General features: G+C 61.6%; 1 protein-coding gene across 1 annotated transcript; it reads left to right on the forward strand.

Annotated features, from left to right (window-relative positions):
• The first annotated feature begins 4015 nt into the window (after positions 1–4015).
• On the forward strand, positions 4016–22776 carry ELN (elastin). The gene is made up of 35 exons (XM_065732165.1): positions 4016–4376; positions 8693–8746; positions 9079–9117; positions 9247–9279; positions 10338–10382; positions 10872–10973; positions 11173–11286; positions 11364–11414; positions 11491–11541; positions 13017–13088; positions 13245–13271; positions 13477–13548; positions 15883–15909; positions 16078–16143; positions 16347–16391; positions 16516–16599; positions 16689–16751; positions 17441–17545; positions 17625–17675; positions 18133–18336; positions 18419–18475; positions 18812–18988; positions 19102–19152; positions 19582–19767; positions 19959–20012; positions 20114–20248; positions 20329–20376; positions 20621–20662; positions 20951–20995; positions 21339–21380; positions 21468–21494; positions 21708–21749; positions 21922–21951; positions 22077–22127; positions 22218–22776. The coding sequence occupies exons 1-35, from the start codon at positions 4298–4300 to the stop codon at positions 22265–22267; spliced, it is 2421 nt and encodes an 806-aa protein (XP_065588237.1). The 5' UTR covers positions 4016–4297; the 3' UTR covers positions 22268–22776.

Consider the following 22776-nt stretch of genomic DNA (forward strand, 5'->3'; position numbering starts at 1 on the left):
CGACTGGCATCTGCGGGGTGTGCAGGGAGGAGGCAGCAGCCCAGCCCTGCTATATGTTTCCCCTCAACACCACAAGGATCTGGCTGCGAGATAATCGCGCTCCACCGCCTTTTCCTTAGGGCCCCTCTGTGCTGCAGACACAAACCGGAGTGCAAGTGGTGTCCAAAGTTCATGTGCTGGCTGAGCATTACCAGTTACATCTCTGCGCTCAGTTGCCCACAACTCGCTTCAGTTCTCTCCTCCTGGGTTGAGATTTTCCAGCCCCGCTCTCTGCACAAAGGCCGATTGAAGGCGGCTCTCTGGTAACGCGCTTTGGCCATTTCAGAGTAGGAAGGCAGGAAAAAGCAATATCTCCACAGTAAACATGCACTTTTTTTTTTCCTTTCTTGCAAGAACACAAAACAGTCCTCCGATTTATATTTAGGCAGCTCTGCTGCTGAAACTGCTGGGGGTCAGAGCTGACATCTGGCAGGGAATCAGTCCTGACCGAGAACAACGGCGGAGCCTTCCAGTAAACACTGCGTTTCAGTGCTGAAAGCGATATCCGCGCAGGCACAGCCTTCCTCGCAGCAATGGTACCTCTTAATCAGCGCTTGGAAAGCTCTCTGCAGCACGAGGAAGGATGAAAGCAGCCCAGCAAAGGTCCGACCCAACGCGCCCTGCTCACCGCGCGGGGCGAGCGCTGTGGCCTGGAGTTACCTATCGGCAGCAGATGTTTCGCTGCCCTTGAGAAGGACGATGTGAATGAGATGTATGGAGCCAGGACCACTAAATCCCTCCTTGGCCTGCTTCAGATTAGAGCAGTTCAATGATACATCACTGAAGGCTTCCCAGAACTACACAAATACCAAAGAGAATTCAATATAAATCATGGAAGGATTTAGGTTGGGAGGGACGTCTGGAGGTCTCCAGCCCAGCCCCTGTGCAAGCAGGGCTAGCTCCAGAGCCAGGCCAGGCGGCTCCAGCCAGGCAAGCGGTGGACATGCCCAGTGATGGAGATTCCACCAACCTGACAGCTCATGCCCCGGGGCTGCGCAACTCACAGCACAACACGACCGTGTGTCAGTGCAAGGAGAGCTTGTTGCCTGCAGAACACAAAGGAAGAGGTGATGAGAGGCAAAGCCTACAGAGAAAGCACCATCATAGGCATCATCTGGTTGCTGCTGCATGATCAAAACCAGGGTTCTGGGTGGGTGACTAGCGTGGGCAATGGGAACGGGGCCTCCTCTTCTCTCTCCAAGGCAGGGCCCAGTCCTGCAGCCAGCTGTCCCTGAGAGACCTCAGTGTCAATATGGCTTTGGGTTTTTCCTTGTGGTCAATGAGCTTCCCACTGCTGCCTGTGGCTGCAGCCAGCCCTGAGCACACCGGGCAGGGCCCTGTGCTGGTAGGACTTTGTGTTGGAAGGACCTCTTCCCAAACTGACCAGAGACACAACAGGATCATGGTTGAAGCAGCCAACAGTGCTCAACACGGATGGCGGTATCAACACACAGCTTTGTTCAAGGAACACTGAGCTTCTGGATGGCTCTGAATGAGAAACGTGACAAGCCAGACTATTTTGCTTCCTGAAAGTGAAACTGCAGTACTGGTTTGATTCCCAGGTACTCCAAAGCCCCGTCCATCACTTCAGCCTGCCTCCCATGCCCCATGCCTTGAGGACTGTTGCTCCAGGATGCTGCAGCAGGCAGATCTGTGTTTCAGATACACAGGGAGGTGAAAACCCATTAGTTAGCAATTAAAAGCTGGCGAAGCAAGGCAGGAAAACATAGGATGCTTGAAAATGGGCAGAGGTGATTGCCCTGTCCCTTCCTGCTTTAGATTAAAACTGCACTGCCCGGGAGATAAGCAGTAGATGAACATGAGGCACTTTCTCAGCAGAGGGACGGGCAGGTGGGGGTGAACATTTCAGCCTACACAGTGCCAGGCAGGGCCGAGCACAGCCCTCAGCCTCCCCACAGCTGCGACAGCACCGCTCAAGGCCTTGGCTATTCAAGATACTCCCAGCGGCAAACACAACTCCGTCTCAGATGGGGGAAAACGTCTGAGCCAGGAGGGGCAGGTCCCCATCCGTGCAGGGTTTGCAGCATCGGTCGCATATCAGCCAGCTCCGGGGCTGGACACCTCGGGGGCCCCTTCCCTCGCGTGCCCACGACCTGCCCTTCGCACATAGCTTTCCTTTGAGCTATGCATCCGCCGTGCTCCCGTAAAGCTGTGTCCCACCCCTCGGTGTCTCGCCGCGAGCGCCGTTTCCTAGGACAACGCCGCAAACAGCGCTCGGCTCCGGATGCGGTTCCCCGCGGGGCAGGTGCGGGGCTGCTCCGTAGCTATGGCAAAGGTGTGTTTACTGCGGTGTTTGGCGTGCCGGTGCTACCCCCGGGACAGCACGGGGTGTAGGTGTATGCGTGTGTGTGAGCGCGGCAGGGCAAGGCTGTATGGGGTGCTCGAGGGGAAGGCGTGCGATCCACTGCTACGGGTCCTTATGCAGCAAACTGTGTCTTTTCCACTCGGTCCCCTTGCCTTCCTCCTTCTCCCTTGCTCATCAGCGTGTACCCAGATCCGTGTCTTCCCAGCACGGGCCAAATCGCACAGCTTTTCCCCAACACTCTGCAAAGGCTCCCAGCCCTTCCCTGCGGGCAGCTCGTGGACGTCTTGGCTCCGTCGTGGCCCAATTGCAAAGGGTTTGGATCCCAGTCCCCGGCGCGAGTGCCAGGGGCGGGGAAAACGTGCCTCGTGTCTCTTCTTTCGAGGTACAAAACACACTTTCAAAAACCAGAGCTGTTTCGCTGGCAAGGGGGGGAAGCTGCTGGGGACATCCAGCTGCCCCAGTTACGGTTCCCAGAGAGGCCGCGTTCCCAGCCCCTCTCCCCGCATGTTTTGCAGACGCACGCACTGAGGATGCGTCCCCTGGATCCCCAACCAGAGTCGCCGGGCTTTGCACGCCCTCAGCCACGCTGCCGCAAACCTCTCGCCTTTCCGTCCCTCCGCTCCCACTCCGGGCTGGAGCGCGGAGATTGTGCTTAACAACCGCGCGTGGTTCTGCCCAGCACCACAGCACCGCGCGCTGAGCCGGGCACGGCTCCGTCCGCAGCGTCGGCACAAAACCTCGCACGACGGTGCGGGTGAATGCAAAACGGGCACTGCGCAAAGCCCCGATGGCTGCTGCGCGACCCCCTGCTCCCCACCCGTCCCAGCCCGTGGGGGGGGGCTCGGGCCGGCACAGGGGGCATGCAGTTTAGGGCCGCAGCATCCACGCTCGGCTGGATGAGACACCACCCGAGGGCCGAAGTGACTGTTCCCAGTCGGACACCGGGTGGGCGCTCCGTGTCCCCAGGACACCCCGAGCTGCGGAGGGGGCCGCGCTCCCCGCGGGCGCCCACGGCTGAGCTTCCCCGCGCGGCTCCTGATGCCTTCCTCCCGCCGGACACCCCACGCCTGCCACCTAACGGCCACGCGGGGCGCGGCGGTGACGACGCGGGGCGGCCCAGCCCGGGTCCCGTGTCACATCCCCCCCCACGCGGTGGATCCCCCCAGTTCCCCGTTCCCCCGCACGGACTGCGCTGTGACGGGACCCCGCGAGGAAGTTGTCCCCATCCCTGTCCCCGTCCCAGGCAGAGCACCAAGGCAGCGGGCAGGCGTCGGGGCTCGGGAGATGAACAACACCAGGAGCGAGCTAGGAGAATCTCAACGCCCCACTGCGGGGTTTGCAGCCAGACCCCCCCCACCGGAGACATCCCAATCCCCCACATCTGCCCTCCCTCGCTTGACGCCCAAGCTGCACCTCCAGCCCGCCCCTCCAGCAGCCCCCGTCCCTCTGCCCCCTGAGCTGTGCCACCCCCGGTGCCACCCCCACGCTTTGGTCCCTGCGCTCCCCTCCGCCCGTTCCCCTCGCCCCCCGCCCGCCGCGGTCCGCCTTCCTTGGCAGCTCCTCCCGAGCTTTTGGCAATGCCGCTCCAGAATTGGAGGGAGAGCGGCAAGGGAGAGAAATTACACACACACACACACACACACACACACACACACACACACACACAAAGAACGAAAAAAGAAAAAAGAAGGAAAAAAAAAACACCCCACACAACACAGCCCAATAGCCTGGAGAGGGCTGTGTGTTTGCCCTTTCGTCATGACGTAGTGTCCTGTGCCTCTCTCCCCCCTTCTCTCACTCCTTTTCCCCTCCCTCCTTCCAACCCCCACCCCCCCCACCCCCCCCTTCCCCTCACATCCTTGGAAGCAACAATTAAGCAGCTCTGGGATAAAACACACTGACTGCGAGAGCACGGGGGCATTGCTTCAAGAGATGGCAAGGCAGGCAGCTGCACCCCTCCTCCCCGGAGTCCTCCTCCTCTTCTCCATCCTCCCGGCTTCTCAGCAAGGAGGTAAGGAATGAAAAGGCTCCGTCCCCTGCGCCCAAAGGGGCTCTGCCGGGACCCTCCATCCTGCCCCGGCCGAGGGCTGCATGTCCTGGGGTGGGCAGCCCCTGCCCTGTGCTGGACACCAGGGATGGCAGGAGCAGCTCAGCCGGGTGCCACCTCCCCGTGTGCGGGGTGTGGTGGTGTCACCAAGGCTGTCACACAGCACTTGGGAGTGGCACCACCGGGCACTTTTTTGGGGGGCGGCTCTGAGGTGCCACATCATGCCCAGGTGCCGGGGAGGTGCATGCGGGGTGGTTGCAAGTGCCAGGCTGGGGGCTGGCATCCGTGGCCCCCCCATTGTGATCTCGGTGTGAGCTGGGGGCACTCTGGAGGGTGTGTGCACGCACAGTGTGTGGCCATGACAAAGCCTTTTACTGGTGTCACCAGTGTTGTGGGGGCTGTGTGTTACCCCCGGTGCCACCCCCCCCCCCCCGGCTGGGACGCATCGGCCGCCGGGGCTGTGACACCCCCTAGTGCATGCACATGAGCACACAGGCAGGGGGCAAAAGGCATCAGGTACCAGGGCACAGCATCTCGCTGCGGGTGGGACAGGGCCGAGCAGCACAGCAGGTGCGTGACCATGGTTCAGGGCCAATGTGAGAATGGATTTAGGGCTGGTCATAATGGGAAAAGTGGGCGAAGGTGGGTGCAGCATGATGCAGTGTGACAGCTACCTCCACAGGGCCTGGGGTGGAGGGGAACGGTGCCTGTCTGGCTGCAAGGGGCACCAGCAGTGGTGGTGATGGGGACAGTGCTGGAGTCATCACACGGTGCCAGCTCCTCAGGGGCAGGGCAGGATCCCATGGGCAGTACCACACCTGCCCAAAGTAGAGCACTCAGAGCAGCTCTGCATCCAGCAGCTCCTTGCACTGGTGCCCTGTGGCTCCCTGCTCTACCCCAGGCTGTTTGTCCCCAACCATGCAGGTAATCTCACTCCTGTGCCAGGCACCTGCACAACTGCTGCTCTGCCTGATCCTGGAGAGCTGCAGCCTGGAGCCAAGCAGCCATCCCAGCCTGGCTGCAGCTCAGTGCTGGCCACTCCCTGTGCCTGGCAGGGATGCTCCGTGCTGGCTCCCTTCACCCTGGTTACTCTGCTTGCCAGCTTCCATGCAATTGGCAGCTGGGGCAGTCTCAGGATGGCTTTGGCCCCCGGGTGATATCCCACAGTGGTGTGTGAGCAGTTGGATCTGCTGTCCCTTCTCCAGCTCCTGGCATGCTGTCCTGGAATGTTGGCTGGTCTGGGAGCAGCTCCCTGAGGAGTCCCTGTGCTGGTGGGGACACTGGGGAACATTTACCCATGGAGGAATGACCGCTGTCCCTTCAGCCTAGTATGCTGCTTGGCACTGTGCTCTGCAAGCCCCTGGGAACTGAGCTGGGACAAGGGCACAGCCAGAGGCACCAGTGGGTGCTCAGGATGCATCCATCTGGCAGGGGGGGGTCACAGGGCTGTGTCCCATGGCACACACTTCAGCTCCAATCCAGGCAGGGAAGAGACATTTGAGAGATGCCAGGCATGAGGTGTATGGGGATGGGGGCTGCCCCCTGTGCTCAGTGCCCTGGGGAAGCCCACTGTAGTGCTGACGCAGTGAGGGGCTGAGCTGGTGGCATCTGGGATCCTCCAGCAGCAGCTCAGCGTCAGCCCCAGGGAGTCAGGTTGTTCTGGGCACCGTGGGAGCATGCAGGGCCCCGTGGATGAATCTGAGCTACTGTCTGGAGAAGCTGATGGTGCCAAGGGCATCGTACGGAGGGGGGGCACCCATCCCCAATTCTTCCCCACGAGCAACACCCCAAAGGGGAGAGAGGGACACGGGCATCCCAAGCCTGTGGGCTCAGAGTGCAGAGGTGGGCATAGAGATGCACGCAATAGATGTGTGGCACCCTGACCCCCATGGAGACCCTCAGAGGCTGCACAGTGCAGCCCAGAGCACCTATGCAGCCTGTCCACAGACACAGAGCTGAAAGCTGCTGCTCTGGGGTCCAGATGGGAGCCTGGCTGTGGTGACAGCCTCTCGCTCCCCGCATCCTCCTGAGCTGCTACCAGTGGGCTCGGGACGCGGCACGGCTTCAAAGTTGCCTGGAGACTGCATGTTTCCAAAACCCACTCTTCCAAGAAAGCAAACAGCAAGAGGGAAATGTCTGCAGTGGTCGGGCGCTGAGCCGGCTGCGGGAAGGGGACGGGGGGGCCGCGGAGGAGCAGGGTTGGCTGCCCCGACATGGGGCGAGGGGCTGAGCCGGGCTGTGTGCACCCGTCCTGTCACGGTCCTCGGGCGGCTCTTGGATGTGAGGGGAAATGAGCTGCTGAGTACAGAAAACATCTGCATTTCTTGCTTGGAAAGGGATCTGCCAGTAAGTGCGCAGGTAGTGGAAACAGTGTGGATAACAGGAATAGCTGTCAAACATAAATGGTGTGGATAACAGAAAGAGCGGTCGAAAGAAAATAGCACAGATAACGGAATAGTGCAGCTATTGCAGCAACCAAATGGCACAGAGCTGTGGAAGAGAAGTCCAGCTCCTATTAACAAGGCTCCACATCGGATCCTGGAGCACCTCTGTGAACTAACCCCTGCAGCCAGGGCTATGAATTTAGGTGTTTGTTCTCGTGTCTAAGGGTTGGAAACACAGTCCCAGCCCCAGGGGGAAAGGGACATGCGAGCAGTTCTCCCCCAGCAGGCTCTGAGTAGCACAGACACAATGCAGGGACCCACCAGTCCCAGTGGGGATGTAGCTCAGTTTCTCTGCCTCCAATGTACCAAGGGATGGAGGGGGCAAAATAGGGCCCCCCATGCTGGGGGTCAGACTACAGGTGATGGACAATGCCTGCTTCCAAGGAGGACAGGGCTGCGAAGTGTGTGACAAGCGTGGACACACAGCCCCAGAGAGCCACCACTGAAGCATGGCATGGCTGTGGGGCTGGTTGGTGTCACAGCTGGCCCTGCTCAGCAGCACATGGGGAGCAGCCTTGCTCCATGGGGCTGTGCCAGGCAGTGGTAGAGCAGAGGGCTTGGGTGTCCCCACGATGCCCAGCATTCCCCCAGCAAAAGATGCTACCCTGCCCACAGAGGGCTGAGCCCTGAGTACACCGTGGGGGTGTCCCATGCAGCTGCCCAGCAGGACGGGTGGGGAGGACGAGAGACGTGTGTATGTTTGGAAACAGGCAAGGAGCTGGGATTTGTTTTTCCAAGCTGGTGGGGGGGTGGGAGGAGGGAGGGATGAGGGAGGGCAGGCAGAGGAATGTGCCAGGAAAAGGAGCCGCTCCGTAAGTGCTGGCCGGCTGCCGCCCCGCTGGGCTGGGCTGGGCTGGGTGGTGGGGAGAGCTGGGCAGTCAGCAGGGACAAGGAGACAGCACTTCTGCTCCGGACATCGGCTGCACCACAGCTGGGTTCGTTCCCAGAGCCGGTCTGGGGATGCATGGTTAAGCTGGGGGATGCTGCTGGGCCTGCTGCCCCCACTGTGTGTACACAGGGGTATGCATCCTCCATGTACGTGCAGACACCTGTTCTTTGCCTGTGTATGCACCCTGTGGGCCACTTGACATATGTGTGTGCATCTCAGCATGGCAAGGGTAGCATTCAATTCCTGGTGCACCACAGGATGGCAGGGCACAAGGAACACCCTTGGATCAGAGGCTCCACGTGCCATGTGCCCTGTAGCTGAGCCATCACATGCAACGAGCTCCTGGGGGTGCAGGTTCCCGCCTGGCCACCATGGGCTCCAGAAGCCCCAAATCCTTCCTGTCCAGCTCTCTGGGAGCCCCTCAGACCTGCCCACCACACTGCAAATCCCCTTACAAGGTTCTCATGACCAAAATGCCTGGCCAGGAGCAGAGCATCCCCTACACAGCGTTCCTGTACCCCAGCCATCCTGCAGTGAGATCCCTTCTGACCTGCACCCCACGCACAGCCACCATGGAGCGTGGAGCACCCATCTTCTGAACGTGGCTCTGCAGGGGGAAATGCACCCACCCCAAAACCTCTCGAACACCCCCTGGGAGCCCCACTCCAGCTGCCCTCAAGACCAGAGGGCAGGATGGGCAGAGGGATGCAGATTGGGTGTGATTGGGTTTTGGAGTTGGCATGGTTTGGGGAGGCAGAGCTGCTTGTTATCCTTCCGATGCCTGCAGCAGGTCCTGGGGCTGCTGCAGACCCCATCACCACCATGGCACTGGAGGCATGGAGATGTGCAAGGGCAGGCAGGGAGCTCACCCTGCTCCAGGGAGTGCCCCCGTCCCAGTCTTGCACAGATCCCTGTGGGGGTTCTAACTGGAGTCTCTCCCCTTGCAGGGGTCCCTGGTGCTATCCCGGGAGGGGGAGTTCCAGGAGGAGGCTTTTTCCCAGGTAAGAGGAGCTAGGCAGTGTGGGTACGCCACGGGAATGGGGTAGGCCCTTGGGGAGGCACCCAGGACACCTGTGAGAGCAGCAAAGCAGGAGCTGGGGACACCCAGACCTGGGTGGCTGTGCCCTGTTGGTGTGAGGAGGGGGCTGTGCCAGACTCAAGCTGGGGCCACCTTCCCACAACTGGCACCTCCACAGCCCCCACTGTGGGGAGGTCCTGGCTGACAGCCTGTCCTCAGTGCTCTGGCTGCATGCAGCCTTGGGGACCTTTGATCCAATTGTCACCCCCAGACCCATGGCATAAGTGGGGGCTGAGACTGTACCATTACTCGCAGGTGCTGGAGTCGGAGGTTTGGGAGCAGGTTTGGGTGCAGGTGAGTGCTGGGAACCCTTGCCTGGGACAGGGAGGGGGTGGTATGGCAGCACCCTGTGGTGTCCCCATGCCAGGAGGGGATGTGCTGCAGGGGTTGCTGTGCCTGACTGCCTTCCCTCATCTCCCCCAGGGCTCGGGGCTGGAGGAAAACCTCTCAAACCAGGTATGAACCTTCCCTCCATCTCTCACTGATTGCACCAGCAGCCGGGATGCAGGAGGAAGCTGTGGGGACAAGATGCTCCCTGACACCCGCCAGCGCTTTCCGCTCACCAAGCTCTGAATAACCACAGTCTCTGTGTGCCTATGTCCTTGTCCCTGGCTTCAGCGCTGCCACTTTCTCTCCAATTGTTCCCATATCCCAGATGTCCTCAGCAGTCCCATAGCCGAGCAGCTTCAGCTGGGGCTCGTCTGCCCATAAAGGAGGGGATGAGTGGCGGTGGTGGTGGCAGGGCGCTGATGGAGTTGCCCACTCTGTGCTCAGGGGATGGAGATGGGGTGGGGAGTGCGGTGCCTGGGGCGGAGTGCGCTGCCTGCCCCATCCCCGCTCTGCACCGCGGGAGCGCCAGCCCCAGGCGGGGGCCTGCAACCTCCATTTACTCAGATTTCAGCTTGTGGAAAGAAAAACAAGGCCCTTTATTTCGGCATAATTAAAACCAAACGCGGCGCAGCCGCGAAGCCCCAGCCGGAGCGGTGTCCGCGCCGTGAGCCAAAGGCAGTGGAATTTGCGCCTGGAGGGAGCGAGCGCTGATTAACCCCAGATGTTGGAAGGCAGCGCTGGCCGGAGCCGGAGGGACTCATTCCTCAGCCATAAACATTTCGGCTCCGTCCCCTCGTGGCCCGGCGGGTGGGGGATGGGTGGGGCGGGATGGGATGGCAGTGGCCATTGGATGGGGACACGCGTCCTATGCCACTGTCTGCATCCTGTCCCTGTCCCCCCAGTGCCCGTCCCCGGAGCCTGGTGGGCTGGGACCCCCGGATCAACGCATCCTGCTGGGATGGTGCAAATAGGTCTCTCCTGTTGGCCCTGGGGGGGACTCACGTTCCTGCTTTGTGCGGGGTGCAAGTGCCCGGGGTGATGGCAGGGAACCCCATGGACTGGCCCAGATGCCAGATCAGGATGGGATAGGGACTGGCAAGTCTGGCTGCAGCCCAGCCCCTTCCCATTCCCCACGCAGTGCCCCTGTGGCCACGCCGTCCCTTTCAGCCCAATTCTCTTTCCAGGGGTCAGTGGCCTCGGGGGACTCGGCCCTCTTGGCCTGCAGCCAGGTGAGCATGAACCAGGATTGTCACCAACACAGAGAGCCTCCCCAGGGACAGCGGGTGGCCTGTCCCCTCGGCCGTAGGGCTTGTCCCCTGTGAACTGGCAGTGGGGTGACCCCATGGCTGTGGGGTTAAGCTGGGCAGCCCCAGGCAGTGAAAGGAGAGGGCTGGCAACAGGGGGACAGTGCCCACATACAGCATCCTGGGACACTGCAGGGTGCCGGGGTGTCAGGGACAGGTGTCTGGGGATGTGGGGTGATGAAGCACAGGACACGAGCCAGGCTGGCACCGCAGTGCTGTCCCCATGCAGATGTCACCTAATGCTTCCTTGCTGTGCCTAATGCCAGCTCGCTGCCCCTCGCCTCTGCTGCAGCCCTGGGGTACAGGCACCTTCCTGGTCCCGCACTCACCCTGCTCCTCCTGCTGCATACAGGTGCTGCAGGGCTGGGTGGGCACTTGTGGGGATGGGTGTTAAGACTGTGCCATTGCTTTCAGGTGCTGGGGTCGGAGGTCTGGGAGCAGGTTTGGGAGCCTTCCCCGGGGCAGCCTTCCCAGGTGCTGTGTCTGCAGCCGCTCTTAAGGCTGCGGCAAAAGCTGGTGAGTACCAGGGGTCTGGGGATGCTGGGGGGCACCTCTGGGCCTGGGCATCCTTAGGGTTCTGGAGCTCACCTGCCCAGCCTGGGAGTACTCATCCCCTATGCTGCCTTGGGGTGTCATTGCTGTCATCCCTTCCTTTGGTATCCGTAGCCCAAAGGTGACATCTCGCCCTGTGCCCTCCTTTTCCCTGCATCCCCAGGTGCTGGCCTCAGTGGCGTGGGTGGAATTGGTGGCCTCGGTGGCGTGGGTGGAGTTGGTGGCCTCGGTGGCGTGGGTGGAGTTGGCATTCCCGGAGGCCTTGGTGGCCCTGCAGGTAGGAAATGGCACCGTTACCACAGTCTGAGCCTGTGGGAGCACTGTGTGGGTGCTCAGGGCTTTCTGCTCCTGCAGGTGTGGTGCAGCCCGGGGTTGGTGCAGCGGGGAAGCCCCCCAAAGTGCCAGGTAGGTGCTCATGGCTGGGGGCAGTGGGCAATGCCTCCAGACAGATGCTCACTGCCGCCTTTCTCCTGTCCCACAGGTGCTGGCATCCCCGGAGCTTTCCCAGGTGGCGGCGTGCTCCCTGGAGCAGGTGAGCTGGGTTCTATCCATGACCACTGAGCAGGTCCCCAGCCCATGGGAACACCCTTTCATTTGAGGGGGTTCTCATCCAATGGCAGTAACTCTGCCTGGAAGGATGTCCCTATCCCACAGCAGCAGCCCAGACTTCAAGGGGACCAAGAGCAGCACCCTAACCTTCAAGAATGTCCCCGACCCACAGCGGTACCCCAACCTCTAAAGGGATCTCCATCCCACTGCAAGGCCCTAACCACTGAGGGACTCCCTGATCCAACAGCAGCACCTCTTTCTCCAAGAAGGTCTTCATCTCACAGCTTCAATCCCTCCTTTAAGGGGTTCCTTGTCTCATAGCAGCACCTCAACCTCTGAGGGGGTTCCCATGGATGGAAGTACCCCAGTCTGCAAGGCAAAACCATCCAACAGCAGCACCACAGCCTCTGAGGGGGGTCCTTATCCCATGGAAGCACCTCAACCTCTGAAGAGGTCTCCATCCAATGGCAGCACCCCAACCTGCAATGGGAACCTCATCCCATAGCAGCATCTCAATCTCTAGAGGGGTCCCAATCCCCAGGCAGCACCTTTTTGACCCACTGCCTTGTGCCCTGACCTCATGTCTCCATCTCAGTGTGCTCAGCCCCACCAGAACACTGCTGCTGCCTGCCCAGCTCCCTGCCCACCTCTCCTTGCCCTCCCTACTAATTCCAGCCCAATTTACTACAGCGGCATCTTCATGGTGCCAAAGGTGGGCACTTGATGTTTCTGGGGACCTGGTGTGGGCACAAATGGCATCAGTGCTGGACACCAAGTGGAGCAGGCTGGGGGCAGCGGGGGTGGAGGGGGACGGAAATTCCTCACCACAAAGCAACTGGGGGAGGAAAACTTGTGAAAACAAGATGTTTCAACACTGTCAGAAGGGGATGCGTGTCGCTGGTGAGGAATGTCTTTCTGTGTCTGAAAATGGCACGAGTTGTAATGAAAGACAGTTGTAAATGGAAAAAGAAAAAAAATGAAATAAAAATGGAGCCCAACCGCTGATGGACAGAAATGGAACCTCTTCCCTGGATGCCTGCGCAGGGTGAGGGCTGAAGGGGCAGGAGCCACCTCAACCCTGGTGCTTGGTGCCACGGGGCTGGAGCAGGGATGTGCCATGGATGGAGTACGTGTCCCCTCCTATCACGCTGGTGCTGGGCTCAGTGCAGCCCAGAGTGCTGAGCCAGGGAAGGGCGATGTGATTTCAAGAAAAGTGTAGACGTGACATTGAGTGGTGTGGCTTAGTGGTGTCATGGTGATGGGTTGATGGTTGCACTGGCTGATCTTGGTCTTTCCAACCTGAATGATTCCATGATTCTAAGGCTGGGGTGCTGCATGCGGGTGGTTCAGGGCAAGTCCAGAGGCATTTTCTCTCATCTCTGGGCATTACCAGGGAGGAGTGGGCTCTGGGTACCACCAAGCCCCAGGGTGCTCACTGTCCACTCTGCTCCACCCCAGGTATCCGCTTCCCCGGCGTAGGCGTGCTGCCTGGCGTTCCCACAGGCGCAGGGGTCAAGGCAAAAGGTCCAGGTATGTTCCCTGCTCCCACTCAAGCATCGCGTCCAGGGCTCACCTCCACCTACTGGGGCAGTTCCCATGCCAGCCCTTGCACTGCCCACAGCTGAGCCCAAGGGGAGACCCTATAGGAGCCCCACAACTCAAGGCTGTGTGTTTGTTTCTCCCCAGGAGCAGGAGCCTTCGCAGGAATCCCCGGTGAGTGCCTCCTCTCTCTCCCCTGTTCTTCTCTTCCTCCTTAAGTTTCTCCATCACTGCAGTGGCCTCCCCACAACCAGAAGGTGCCTCAGGGGCTTCCCAAGCCGTGGCCGGGGACCCAGGGTGCCGCGGGCACCCCGCTCTGCAAGGTCTGGTGGCAGCCTGGGCGCGGGCTCCAGGTGAGCGTCTGCTGTTGGCTTTGCAGGACTGGGAGGCTTTGGAGGCCAGCAGCCCGGTGTCCCTCTGGGGTATCCCATCAAAGCTCCCAAGCTCCCAGGTAAGCGGCCACAGCCAGCAGGGATGCGGGTGGGGGCCAGGGGGACGAGCCGCCGTCCCCGCTGCCCCGGGCTGAGCCGCGGTGGCCCTGGGTGGCCCTGGGACATGTGCTGGGCTGGGTCACCCCATGCTGGTCCACAGCTCCCTGCCGGCAACAGGCGCATCCTTCCAGGGACCCTCTGCTTTCTGTGGCTCCTGGGGGCGAGGGGTTGCTCACCAGACGCTCACCCAGGCTGCGTGTCCCCCATTGGGGACCCCTCGCCAAGGCCACCACCAAGAGGACGGCAGTGGGGACAGAGGCAGGGCTCCCTCCTCACTGCCTGCAGAGACGATGTTCAGTCCCAGCCCGGGGGTGCTCAGCACCCCTATCCCAACCTGTGCTTCCCCAGTACCATCTGTCACCCATCCCTATGCCAGGTGCCAGACCCAGCCATCCCGTGCATGGACAGCAGTGGGGTGGCAGCAGTGGGGACAGGGTGGCACTGCCTGCCTGGGAGTTCCAGCAGCTCCCCAGTGATACCCAAGGCATGGGATAGGAGCCAGGCTTTAGTGGTGCCCGACCTCCCCAGGGTGCAGGAGCAAACGGGTACCCAGGCCATGCTCTCAGCCCAATTCCCCTGGGGTGCAGCCCACCTTGGGGCTCATCCCTCCCCGCTACAGCCGCCAGCCCCCGGCAGCTTCCCCCGGTGGGGCCCACGGCAGGAATACTTGGCCAGCACCCGCTTCCTCCCGCAGAGGCTCGTTCCGCTCGTTAGGGCGACCCGGCCCCTCACAGATCGGATGCTGTCTGGCCGCCCGGCCCCAGACGGCCTTTCATGGGGTGCCTGCTGCAGGCACCTGGCCACGTCTCGGCGGCCCCGCCAATGGCCCGCAGCCCAGACGGGGCTGACCCACTTTCTGGGGAGCCACTGGCTCCAAGTAGTGAGCCCCACAGCAGTGAGTGGCTGCCATGTCCCTGTCCATCCCTCGGGGACCCCATTCTTGCGGCTGCTGCCCGGTGCCACCTCTTGCAGGGTGTGTGGTAGGGTGGTGTTTCTGTCCCCTGGTGTGTTTTCGGGTGCTGGGTGCATCCTGGCTTGTCGCTCTCCAGCAGTGTGGGGGCACGCTGGGCTCGCTGTCACAGCTGTTGGTTGAAGCAGAGCAGTTCATGGGGGCTGCTGAGGTGTGTGATACGTCTTCCCATCCCTTGCACTGTGTGTGGGAGCTGGTGAGCACAAGCAGGGCGGGGAGGCAGCACTGAAAATAGCATTTTCAGAAGAAAGTTTCCTTTTAGGATGTGTTGCTCCAGCTCCTGTGCTGAACTGGAGCAGGAGGGGGCCCCAGGGCCCCCCATTTGCTGGGTGTGCAGCTGATCTGTGGCTGAAATCAGGATCCCCAGCAATGACACAGGGGTGGGAATTGCACCAAGGTGGCTTCAGGTCTGGGGCTTTCTGTGCCAGCACTGGTGGCACTGGTGGCCATCCTTGCTCTGGCACAGGATGGGTACTGGGGCACTGCAGACCCAGAGAAATGCCCCAAATCCCAAAGGCTTGGGCCCACTTTCACGCATCACCTGGTGTCAGGCAGCCACGGGGTGAGCAGGGTGCTGCTGCTGCTGGGTGCCCAACTCACAGCCACTGCCTGCAGAGCACTCCCAGCATTGCGTGGCAGCTGGTGGGAACAGCTAGCGGGTGAGATAAATCTGCAGCGCACATGTTGGCTGTGAGAGAGGATTCTGTCTCATAAGGAGCAGCATCCTGTCTGTGGGTGATGGTCCTGCCCGCGGTGCTGGCAGGGGGACAGCCCCAGGTGCCACTTTGTCACCATTCCTCGGACCGAGGCCACTGCCACGTTGAGCACTGTGTGCCCCCGTGCTATCCCATGCAAAGGGACTCCTCTCTTTTGCACGGAGCTGTCTCCCCGGCCGCAGTGTTCCTTCTTGTAATCCCCCCGTCCCTTCTTGCCGACCTCCCAGTGAGGTCACGTTTCAGCTCCCAGGCCCTGATTCCAATTAAAGCTGCACGCTGGAGCCTGGCGCAGCCGGCCGGGTACGGCTCTCGCCGCGGGGCTCTCGGGGGATCTCTGCCGACGCAGGGTCATGGGAGGCTCCAGCGAAGACACGCTCATGTTGGAAACCAGCTCCGTGCACCACAGCCCTCGGTGTGGGGCTCACTTTTGGAGCGGGGCACCACTGGGAGCCCCCTCATGATGTGGGGTCGCACCCCACATTTGGCTGGGGAGGAGCCCCGGTGCTGAGGGCTCGCTGGCTGGATGGCAAAGAGGGGCTACACCGCGAAGCAGAGCGGGCACAGCCACCGGCAGCCAGGTGCTAACCAGCGCCTTCTCTCCTCTCCAGGTGGCTATAGATTGCCCTTCGTCAATGGTAAGCTGCCCTGTGATGAGCGCTTGTAGCTCCGCGGCCGTAGCTCCTCGCAGACCCTGTGTCCCCAGCGTGTCCTCAGCTATGGGGCTGGAGCTGTTTTTCTGCCTCACCCCTGTGCCAGCGCCCAGCTCCTCCTGACCTCACTGTGCTTCCTCTTTGTGCTTGTAGGCCTCGGACCGGGCGGGATAGGAGCAGGGGTTCTTGCAGGGAAGGCCGGGTACCCCACTGGGACAGGTATGACCCCCACCTGCTCTGGGCGTGCAGGGACTGTGGCAGGGGGGCTGGCATCGCCTTTGCTTCCTTGGTGCTTGGATGGGATTCTTGGCACTGTCTGGCGGCCCCACAGTGGCCAGAGATAGGACAGAGCTGTGTCACCTCCCTAAGGAGAAAGGAGGGCTGTGCTGGGGATGTCCTCATCTCCTCCTGTCCCTCCCCAGGTGTTGGAGCGCAGGCGGCGGCAGCAAAAGCGGCAGCTAAATATGGTGAGCCACCATCCATGGGCACACACGGGACGCACAGCCCTACCGGGGAGGCCATGCCCCCTCCCAGGTGTGAGGGGACTACTGCTGTCCAGTCTCTGAGCTGATGCCCCCATTCTCCCCACAGGAGCTGGTGTCCTGCCCGGAGCTGGCGGCATCCCAGGGGTGGGCGGCGTGGTGCCCGGGGTCGGCGTTGTGCCAGGAGCCGGAGGTGAGGCTGGGCTCAGCCCTGGGGCACAAGGCCCACGTCCCCGTGTCTCCATATCCCACACTCCTGACTCTCTCCTGCTGCCCTGGCAGTGGGAGGCCCGGCAGCAGCAGCAGCAGCTGCAGCGAAGGCAGCAGCAAAAGCAGGAGCCTATGGTGAGTCCCTGCTCCTGAGCCCCGCTGCTGTGGCTTTGTGGGACGCTTTGCTTTCAGGATGCTCTCCTGGCCCCGAGCCTGGCATGGAGGCACCCGCAGCTGCCGGTGCCTGCGGGGACTGCAGTCTGTTAGCAGAGGGATGGGCTGAGATCTGCAGCTCGCTGCTCCCCTCCTTGGCAGAGGCAGTCAGTTTCACAGCAGCAAACCCGCACTCATTGGAGCATCCAGAGGAAGTGCGTCAGCCCCGGCAGCAGCTGGGATTGATGAGCCCGTCCTTGGGGGACCTCAGGGTCCCGCCAGCTGCCACCAGCTCCCGAGCGGCCACGTGGGCTGTAGGGCTGGGGAGCTGGGAATCCCCTGCCTGGGTGTGTGCATGCTGTGGGGACACTGCCTCACGCACACTGCTGTATGAGCATCACAGCGCTTGCAGAGCAGCACAGCAGCCGGCGAGCATCTTCTTCCCGCATCCCATGCCTGTGCCTGCAGTGCCAGTGGGAGCTTATCCACCCCTGGTCCCTGGTGCAGCCCCAGAGCGTGTCCGCGGGGCGCCTGATCTGGGAGCTCTGAGCCCGCTCCGGCTTCCAGCTTTGCCTGGGGGATCTGTAGCCCTGTGTCGTCTCATGCCACTAGAGGACACTGTGCCCCCCAGCAGCACTTTGTGGTCCTCTGACTGCTCTGCTTCCCTCCAGGTGCAGGGGTGCTGCCCGGGGTCGGTGGTGTCCCAGGTCTCGTGCCTGGTGTTGGCGGTGTGCCCGGCTTGGTTCCCGGCATCGGAGGTGTCCCCGGGGTGGCAGGTGACTGTCCGCATGAGCAATGTCCCCGCTGCAGTCAGTGTGGGGCAGGTGGCTCAGGGTCCCTCTCTCTTGTCCGCAGGGGTTGGAACGCCAGCAGGAGCAGCAGCGGCAGCCAAGGCAGCTAAGTACGGTAAGCACTGCACTACGCGAGGAGCTCCCTGGCCACCCCGTTATCCTTGGGCATCTGCAGCATCCCATGCAGGCAGCTCCCGTTCCTACCACAAGAAGCGACCTGACACTTGTCCCTGTGGCATGAATGAGGGTCAAAGCTGTGGCTGCTCTGGGCTGTTCCCAGTCTGACCAGTGCCCAGATCCCCCAGCCCTTCCAGGTGAATACTGGGGGCCACCAGCCATGTCTCCATGCCATTTGGCTGCAAGGCTCCATCTCCCCATGGTGAGCATCATCTAGAGCCCCCCAGGGACTCCATCCCCTGTGCTGGTCAATTTCTAGCCCTTGGGTGACCACAGACCAGGTGTGTGTCCCAAGCAGCTGCTGGGATGAGGCAGGGGCCACGAGGGTGAGAGCAGCCTTACATCCATGTCCTGCCTCTCAGCAAACACAGCTTCTTCTCTCTTGCTTCCTGCAGGAGCTGGCGTTCCCGGTGTCGGCGTTCCGGGTGTTGGTGTTCCCGGTGTTGGCGTTCCCGGTGCTGGTGTTCCTGGTGTTGGTGTTCCTGGCGTTGGTGTCCCTGGCGTTGGCATTGGAGGTGTTCCTGGTGTAGCTGGCGTGCCTGGTGTGCCCAGTGTACCTGGTGTGGCTGGAGTTCCTGGTGTGGTACCTGGTGTTGGAGGTGAGCAGATGAGCTGGCATGAGAGGACAACATGGTGCCAGCTTCGCCAGCTCCCCTGACACCCTCTCTTCTGTCCCTGCAGTGGGTGGCCCAGCAGCTGCTGCTGCAGCAAAAGCTGCAGCAAAAGCGGCTGCATTTGGTGAGATCTTCATCCTTTGTTCTGGGAGGGATGGTGGAATGGATGGAGGGATGGGGGGTGGATGAAGGGATGGGTGGAGGGATGGTGGGGACATATGGATGGTGGGATGGATGGAGGGGTGGGTGGATGGAGGGAGGAAGGAAGGGAGGGATGGATGGATGGATGGAGGGAGGGAGGGAGGGAGGGAGGGAGGGAGGGAGGGAGGGAGGGAGGGAGGGAGGGAGGGAGGGAGGGAGGGAGGGAGGGAGGGAGGGAGGGAGGGAGGGAGGAAGGGAGGGAAGAATGTTACATATGGCCAGGTCAGAAGCTTGGATGTATCCCTGAACCTCTCTGCAGGAGCAGGGCGAGTACCTGGGGTTGGTGTGCCTGGGGTTGGAGTGCCTGGCGGTGTGCCTGGGGTTGGTGTTCCCGGAGTTGGTGTTCCTGGAGTTGGTGTACCCGGAGTTGGTGTACCCGGAGTTGGTGTTCCTGGAGTTGGTGTTCCCGGAGTTGGTGTGCCCGGTCTGGTGCCTGGTGAGATGTTCTCTAAGGGATGCCTGGGGATGTCTGAGGTGGTGCTGGTGAATAGATGCTGGCATGACCACCTTGGGCCTTCACTGCCCCTCATGCTCCCCCATCTCCCCTAGGAGCTGGCCCAGCTGCTGCTGCCAAAGCAGCTGCCAAAGCTGCTAAGTACGGTAAGATGGGCTCGCTCTGCTGTTATCCCACAGGTCCTGCCTCCTGCCACCTCCCCACCCCAGGCTGTTTCCCTGAGCTGGGCTGAGGCTAGGCACTGTATGGGTCCCTGTGGGTCAGGGTGAGGGATGAGCATTCTGTAGGGCTGTGCATGGTATACAGTCCTGGCTGTGTGTAGGAATGCTCTCCAGGGAGCTGGCCTGCATGGAAGCTCCCAGGTCCATCATCCATACAGCTTCTCATACATTTATTCATCTACCTCCCTTCTAACACACCCATCCACCCATCCACTCCACCATTCGTCCATACCTCAATCCCACCACCTGTCCACCCACCCCTCCATCTGTACAGTCATCCCAGCCTGCCATTCCCCTATTTCATTCACCGTATTTCTCCCCAAGCTAGATCCCAACCATTCTCTCTTCTTGCAGGAGCAGGTGGCCTGGCACCTGGCGTGGGAGGCCTTGCTCCTGGTGTAGGTGGTCTTGCTCCTGGTGTAGGTGGCCTTGCTCCTGGTGTAGGTGGCCTTGCTCCTGGTGTAGGTGGTCTTGCTCCTGGTGTAGGTGGTCTTGCTCCTGGTGTAGGTGGCCTGGCCCCTGGCGTTGGAGGTGTTCCAGGTGAGGCAGGCAGTGGTGGCATCTCGGCTGGTTTGAGGAGAGATCTGGGGCGGAGTGGGCACAAGGAGCATCTTGGTGGCCTCTGTCAGCTTGAAACAGTTCGTTTGTGGGTGGCCAAGATGAAAGGGATGAGCTTTACCCAGCATTTCTAGGGAGGATCCTGACACTGCCCCCTTGTCTTGCTGTCCCAGGTGTTGGAGGTCCAGCAGCAGCCGCAAAAGCAGCAGCCAAGGCAGCCAAATATGGTGAGCTGGGCACATCTCCATGTGGGTGAGCAGTGCTGGCATGGGCACTGCTCTGGCTCCACGCAGCCCCCAGGTGGTGTCCTCAGCTCCAATCCCCACAGGTGCTGGCGTTGGAGGGGTGCCAGGCGGTGTGCCCGGTGCTCCCGGTGTGCCAGGAGTGACGCCTGGTGTTGGTGGTGTCCCCGGCTTGGTGCCAGGTGTAGGGGTGCCCGGTGTCGGCGTTCTTCCCGGGGCAGGTGAGGGCATCACACACCCAGTTGTGTGCAGTGGGAATGGGATCCCTGTCCTAACTGCAGTGTCCTTGCTTGCTTTGCAGGCATCCCCCAGGTCGGGGTGCAGCCTGGTGCTAAGCCTCCCAAATTCGGTACGTAGCACTGTCACTGGTCCCCAGCCTGCTCCCCTTTGGGCATCCTGTGTTGATATTGGGGTGCTGGCATTGGTTCACGTCCCTGCATGCCCTCCCTGCCTGGGTCTGGGAGGTGGCACTGCACGAAGTGACAGAGTGAGGACATTGTCCCCATGCAGGATGGGTCAGGGCCACCCCCACAGGGTCAGTGTCCCTTCTGTGTGGGCTGAGGGCACCTGGCCTCATTGTCTCTCTCCTGCAGGTGTGCCTGGGGCTGGGGTACCAGGGGTTGGTGGCATCCCAGGTAGGTGGTGCAGGGGGTGGGTGCTTCTCTGGGGTATGGGGCTGCACAGGGAAGGTGCAGGCTGCTGTGAGGCTGGGCTGGTTCTGCAATAGGAATGCTGCATGCAAATTCCACTGCCACACGAGCCAAGTGTGGTGGCAAGCCCAGAACTGTCATGGTCAGTGTCTCCAGCCCTCATTTCCCACCCTGGCCTGAAGCCCACCATAGGCTTCCCCGAGTGCAGCTCCCATAGCCCCATATCTGTTTCCATGGCCACCTGTGGGTGCTCACCTGTGCTCTCTATCACAGGTGGCCTTGGAGTTGGTGGCCTTGGTGCTGGTGGCCTTGGTGCTGGTGAGTGATGCTGGTGTGCTTGGTGTGGCGGTCCTGGGGTGGAAGGGCTGAAAAGGAAATGGAATTTTGGGGATGCAGAGCCACGCTGCCCCCTCCCAGCTGTAACCTGCAGGGCTGGGTTTTGGAGAGCAGGGAAGGACGGGGGCATAGGTCCCATGATCCCCATGCATCTACCTTGCATTGCCACCATGCCCTATCTGTGCCCTGGGGTACAACAGGGTGGAGAGCCCTAGTTTATGCCGTGGGGTCAGGGGGCAGTACAGCAGTGTCCCCAACGTGTGAGGCACCCAGGGACCCTCCAGGCTCAGTGCAGGGGCTGTGCTGATGCCCCTGTTTGATGTAGGGCTCTTGTATCCAGGAGCTGCCGGAAAACCTCCTAAGCCAGGTAAGGAACAGGGACAGCCCTGGCTGCCCCGTGGTGATATCCCCATCCTCATGCTCTCACCCTCACTGGGGCTCTCCCTTCCTGCAGGTTTTGGTGCTGGGGGGCTGCAGCCAGGTGAGTGCAGGGGCTGGGGGCTGGGGTGGGACTGTGTCACTGCCCGCACTGCTGTGCTCACTGTCCCCATGCCACTGCCTCGTGGGGCACACCGTGTGGGCACCCATGGTGGGGATGCTGCTCTTGGAGCAGCTCACACCCATCTGTAGACTGGGGACACTGCAGCCATGCAGGGCTGTCACTGCTTGTCACTGCTGTCACTTTTCCCCCCAGGGGCTGGAGTTCCTGGTTTTGGTGTGTCACCGATATTTCCAGGTACCTTCCCCTGTGCCATGTGCCGTGTGCCATGCCCACGGGGACACGCAGCCCACGGGGACACGCAGCCCATGGGGCACAGGGACATGGCCATGGGGGAGTGGGGCAGAGCTGGGCTGGGGGGCACAGGGCAGAGCATCTCGATGCTGATGAGGTTTTACTGTGCTTGCAGGTGGGGTCGGCGGCCAGCTGGGATTTGGCGGTGAGTGCACCCTGGTCACATGCATGTGGACATGGGGTCACTGGCTTGGGGTCCCCTTGCCCTCACAGAGCACTTGTCCCCACATTGACCCTCACTCCTCTCACCGCTCTGCTTTGACCCCGCAGGGAAGCCCCCCAAGACCTATGGAGGAGCCCTGGGGGCCCTGGGCTTTAGAGGTGAGCGCTGCCTGGCATCCCCTCACCCCTCCTCCGAGCATCTTTTTGGGGCACGGGGGTGCTGAAGCACTGTCTCCCCTCCATCCCCAGGTGGAGTTGGCTGTGCACAAGGGAAATACTGCGGGAGGAAGCGGAAGTAACCGCCCACCGTCACCAATGACCTCATGAACTTTGGTGCTACTGCATGGTCCAGAATGTAAATCCCCACCAAACTGAGACCCCCCCGGCCCCACGCTCCCGGCAGGGACCCCACGGCAGCGTCATGGGCCACCCCCCCGACCCTGGGAACTCCCCCAGCCCCAGCAGGGAGCGCGGAATAAACTGTGGGGAGCAGCCGTCCCCCTTGGTGCTATCGCTCCTTGCGGGGGGGCCTGGGACCCCCACCCCAACCCGGCCCGGGTGCTCCCCCCGGGAGTTGGCTGACCCTGGGGGGGGGGCCGGGCTGAGCACGAGGGGCACTCAGGGGTGGGGGGAGGGAGGGAGGGAAGGAGGGGGTCCTGGTGGCGGGGGACACCGCGGGGACACTGCCGGCCCACGGACTCCCCCAGCCCCCTTCATGTTACTCACTTTGATATAACTGGGTGGGACGCCCTACGCAGAGGGAATCGCTGCCAACAGACTAATAATAAAGGACAAGTTTTTAATGGAA

This window comes from Cyrtonyx montezumae, unplaced genomic scaffold (genome assembly GCF_038088225.1).
Source record: "Cyrtonyx montezumae isolate F1298 unplaced genomic scaffold, pur_monq_1.0 scaffold_15, whole genome shotgun sequence".
NCBI classification, from domain to species: Eukaryota; Metazoa; Chordata; class Aves; order Galliformes; family Odontophoridae; genus Cyrtonyx; species Cyrtonyx montezumae.

Coding starts and splice junctions, on each gene's coding strand:
- ELN (XM_065732165.1), top strand. CDS start 4,298: ATGGCAAGGCAGGCAGCTGCACCCCTCCTCCCCGGAGTCCTCCTCCTC. Junction 19,153..19,581: donor TGCCAAAGCTGCTAAGTACG/GTAAGATGGGCT, acceptor CTCTTCTTGCAG/GAGCAGGTGGCCTGGCACCT. Junction 20,377..20,620: donor TGCTAAGCCTCCCAAATTCG/GTACGTAGCACT, acceptor TCTCTCCTGCAG/GTGTGCCTGGGGCTGGGGTA.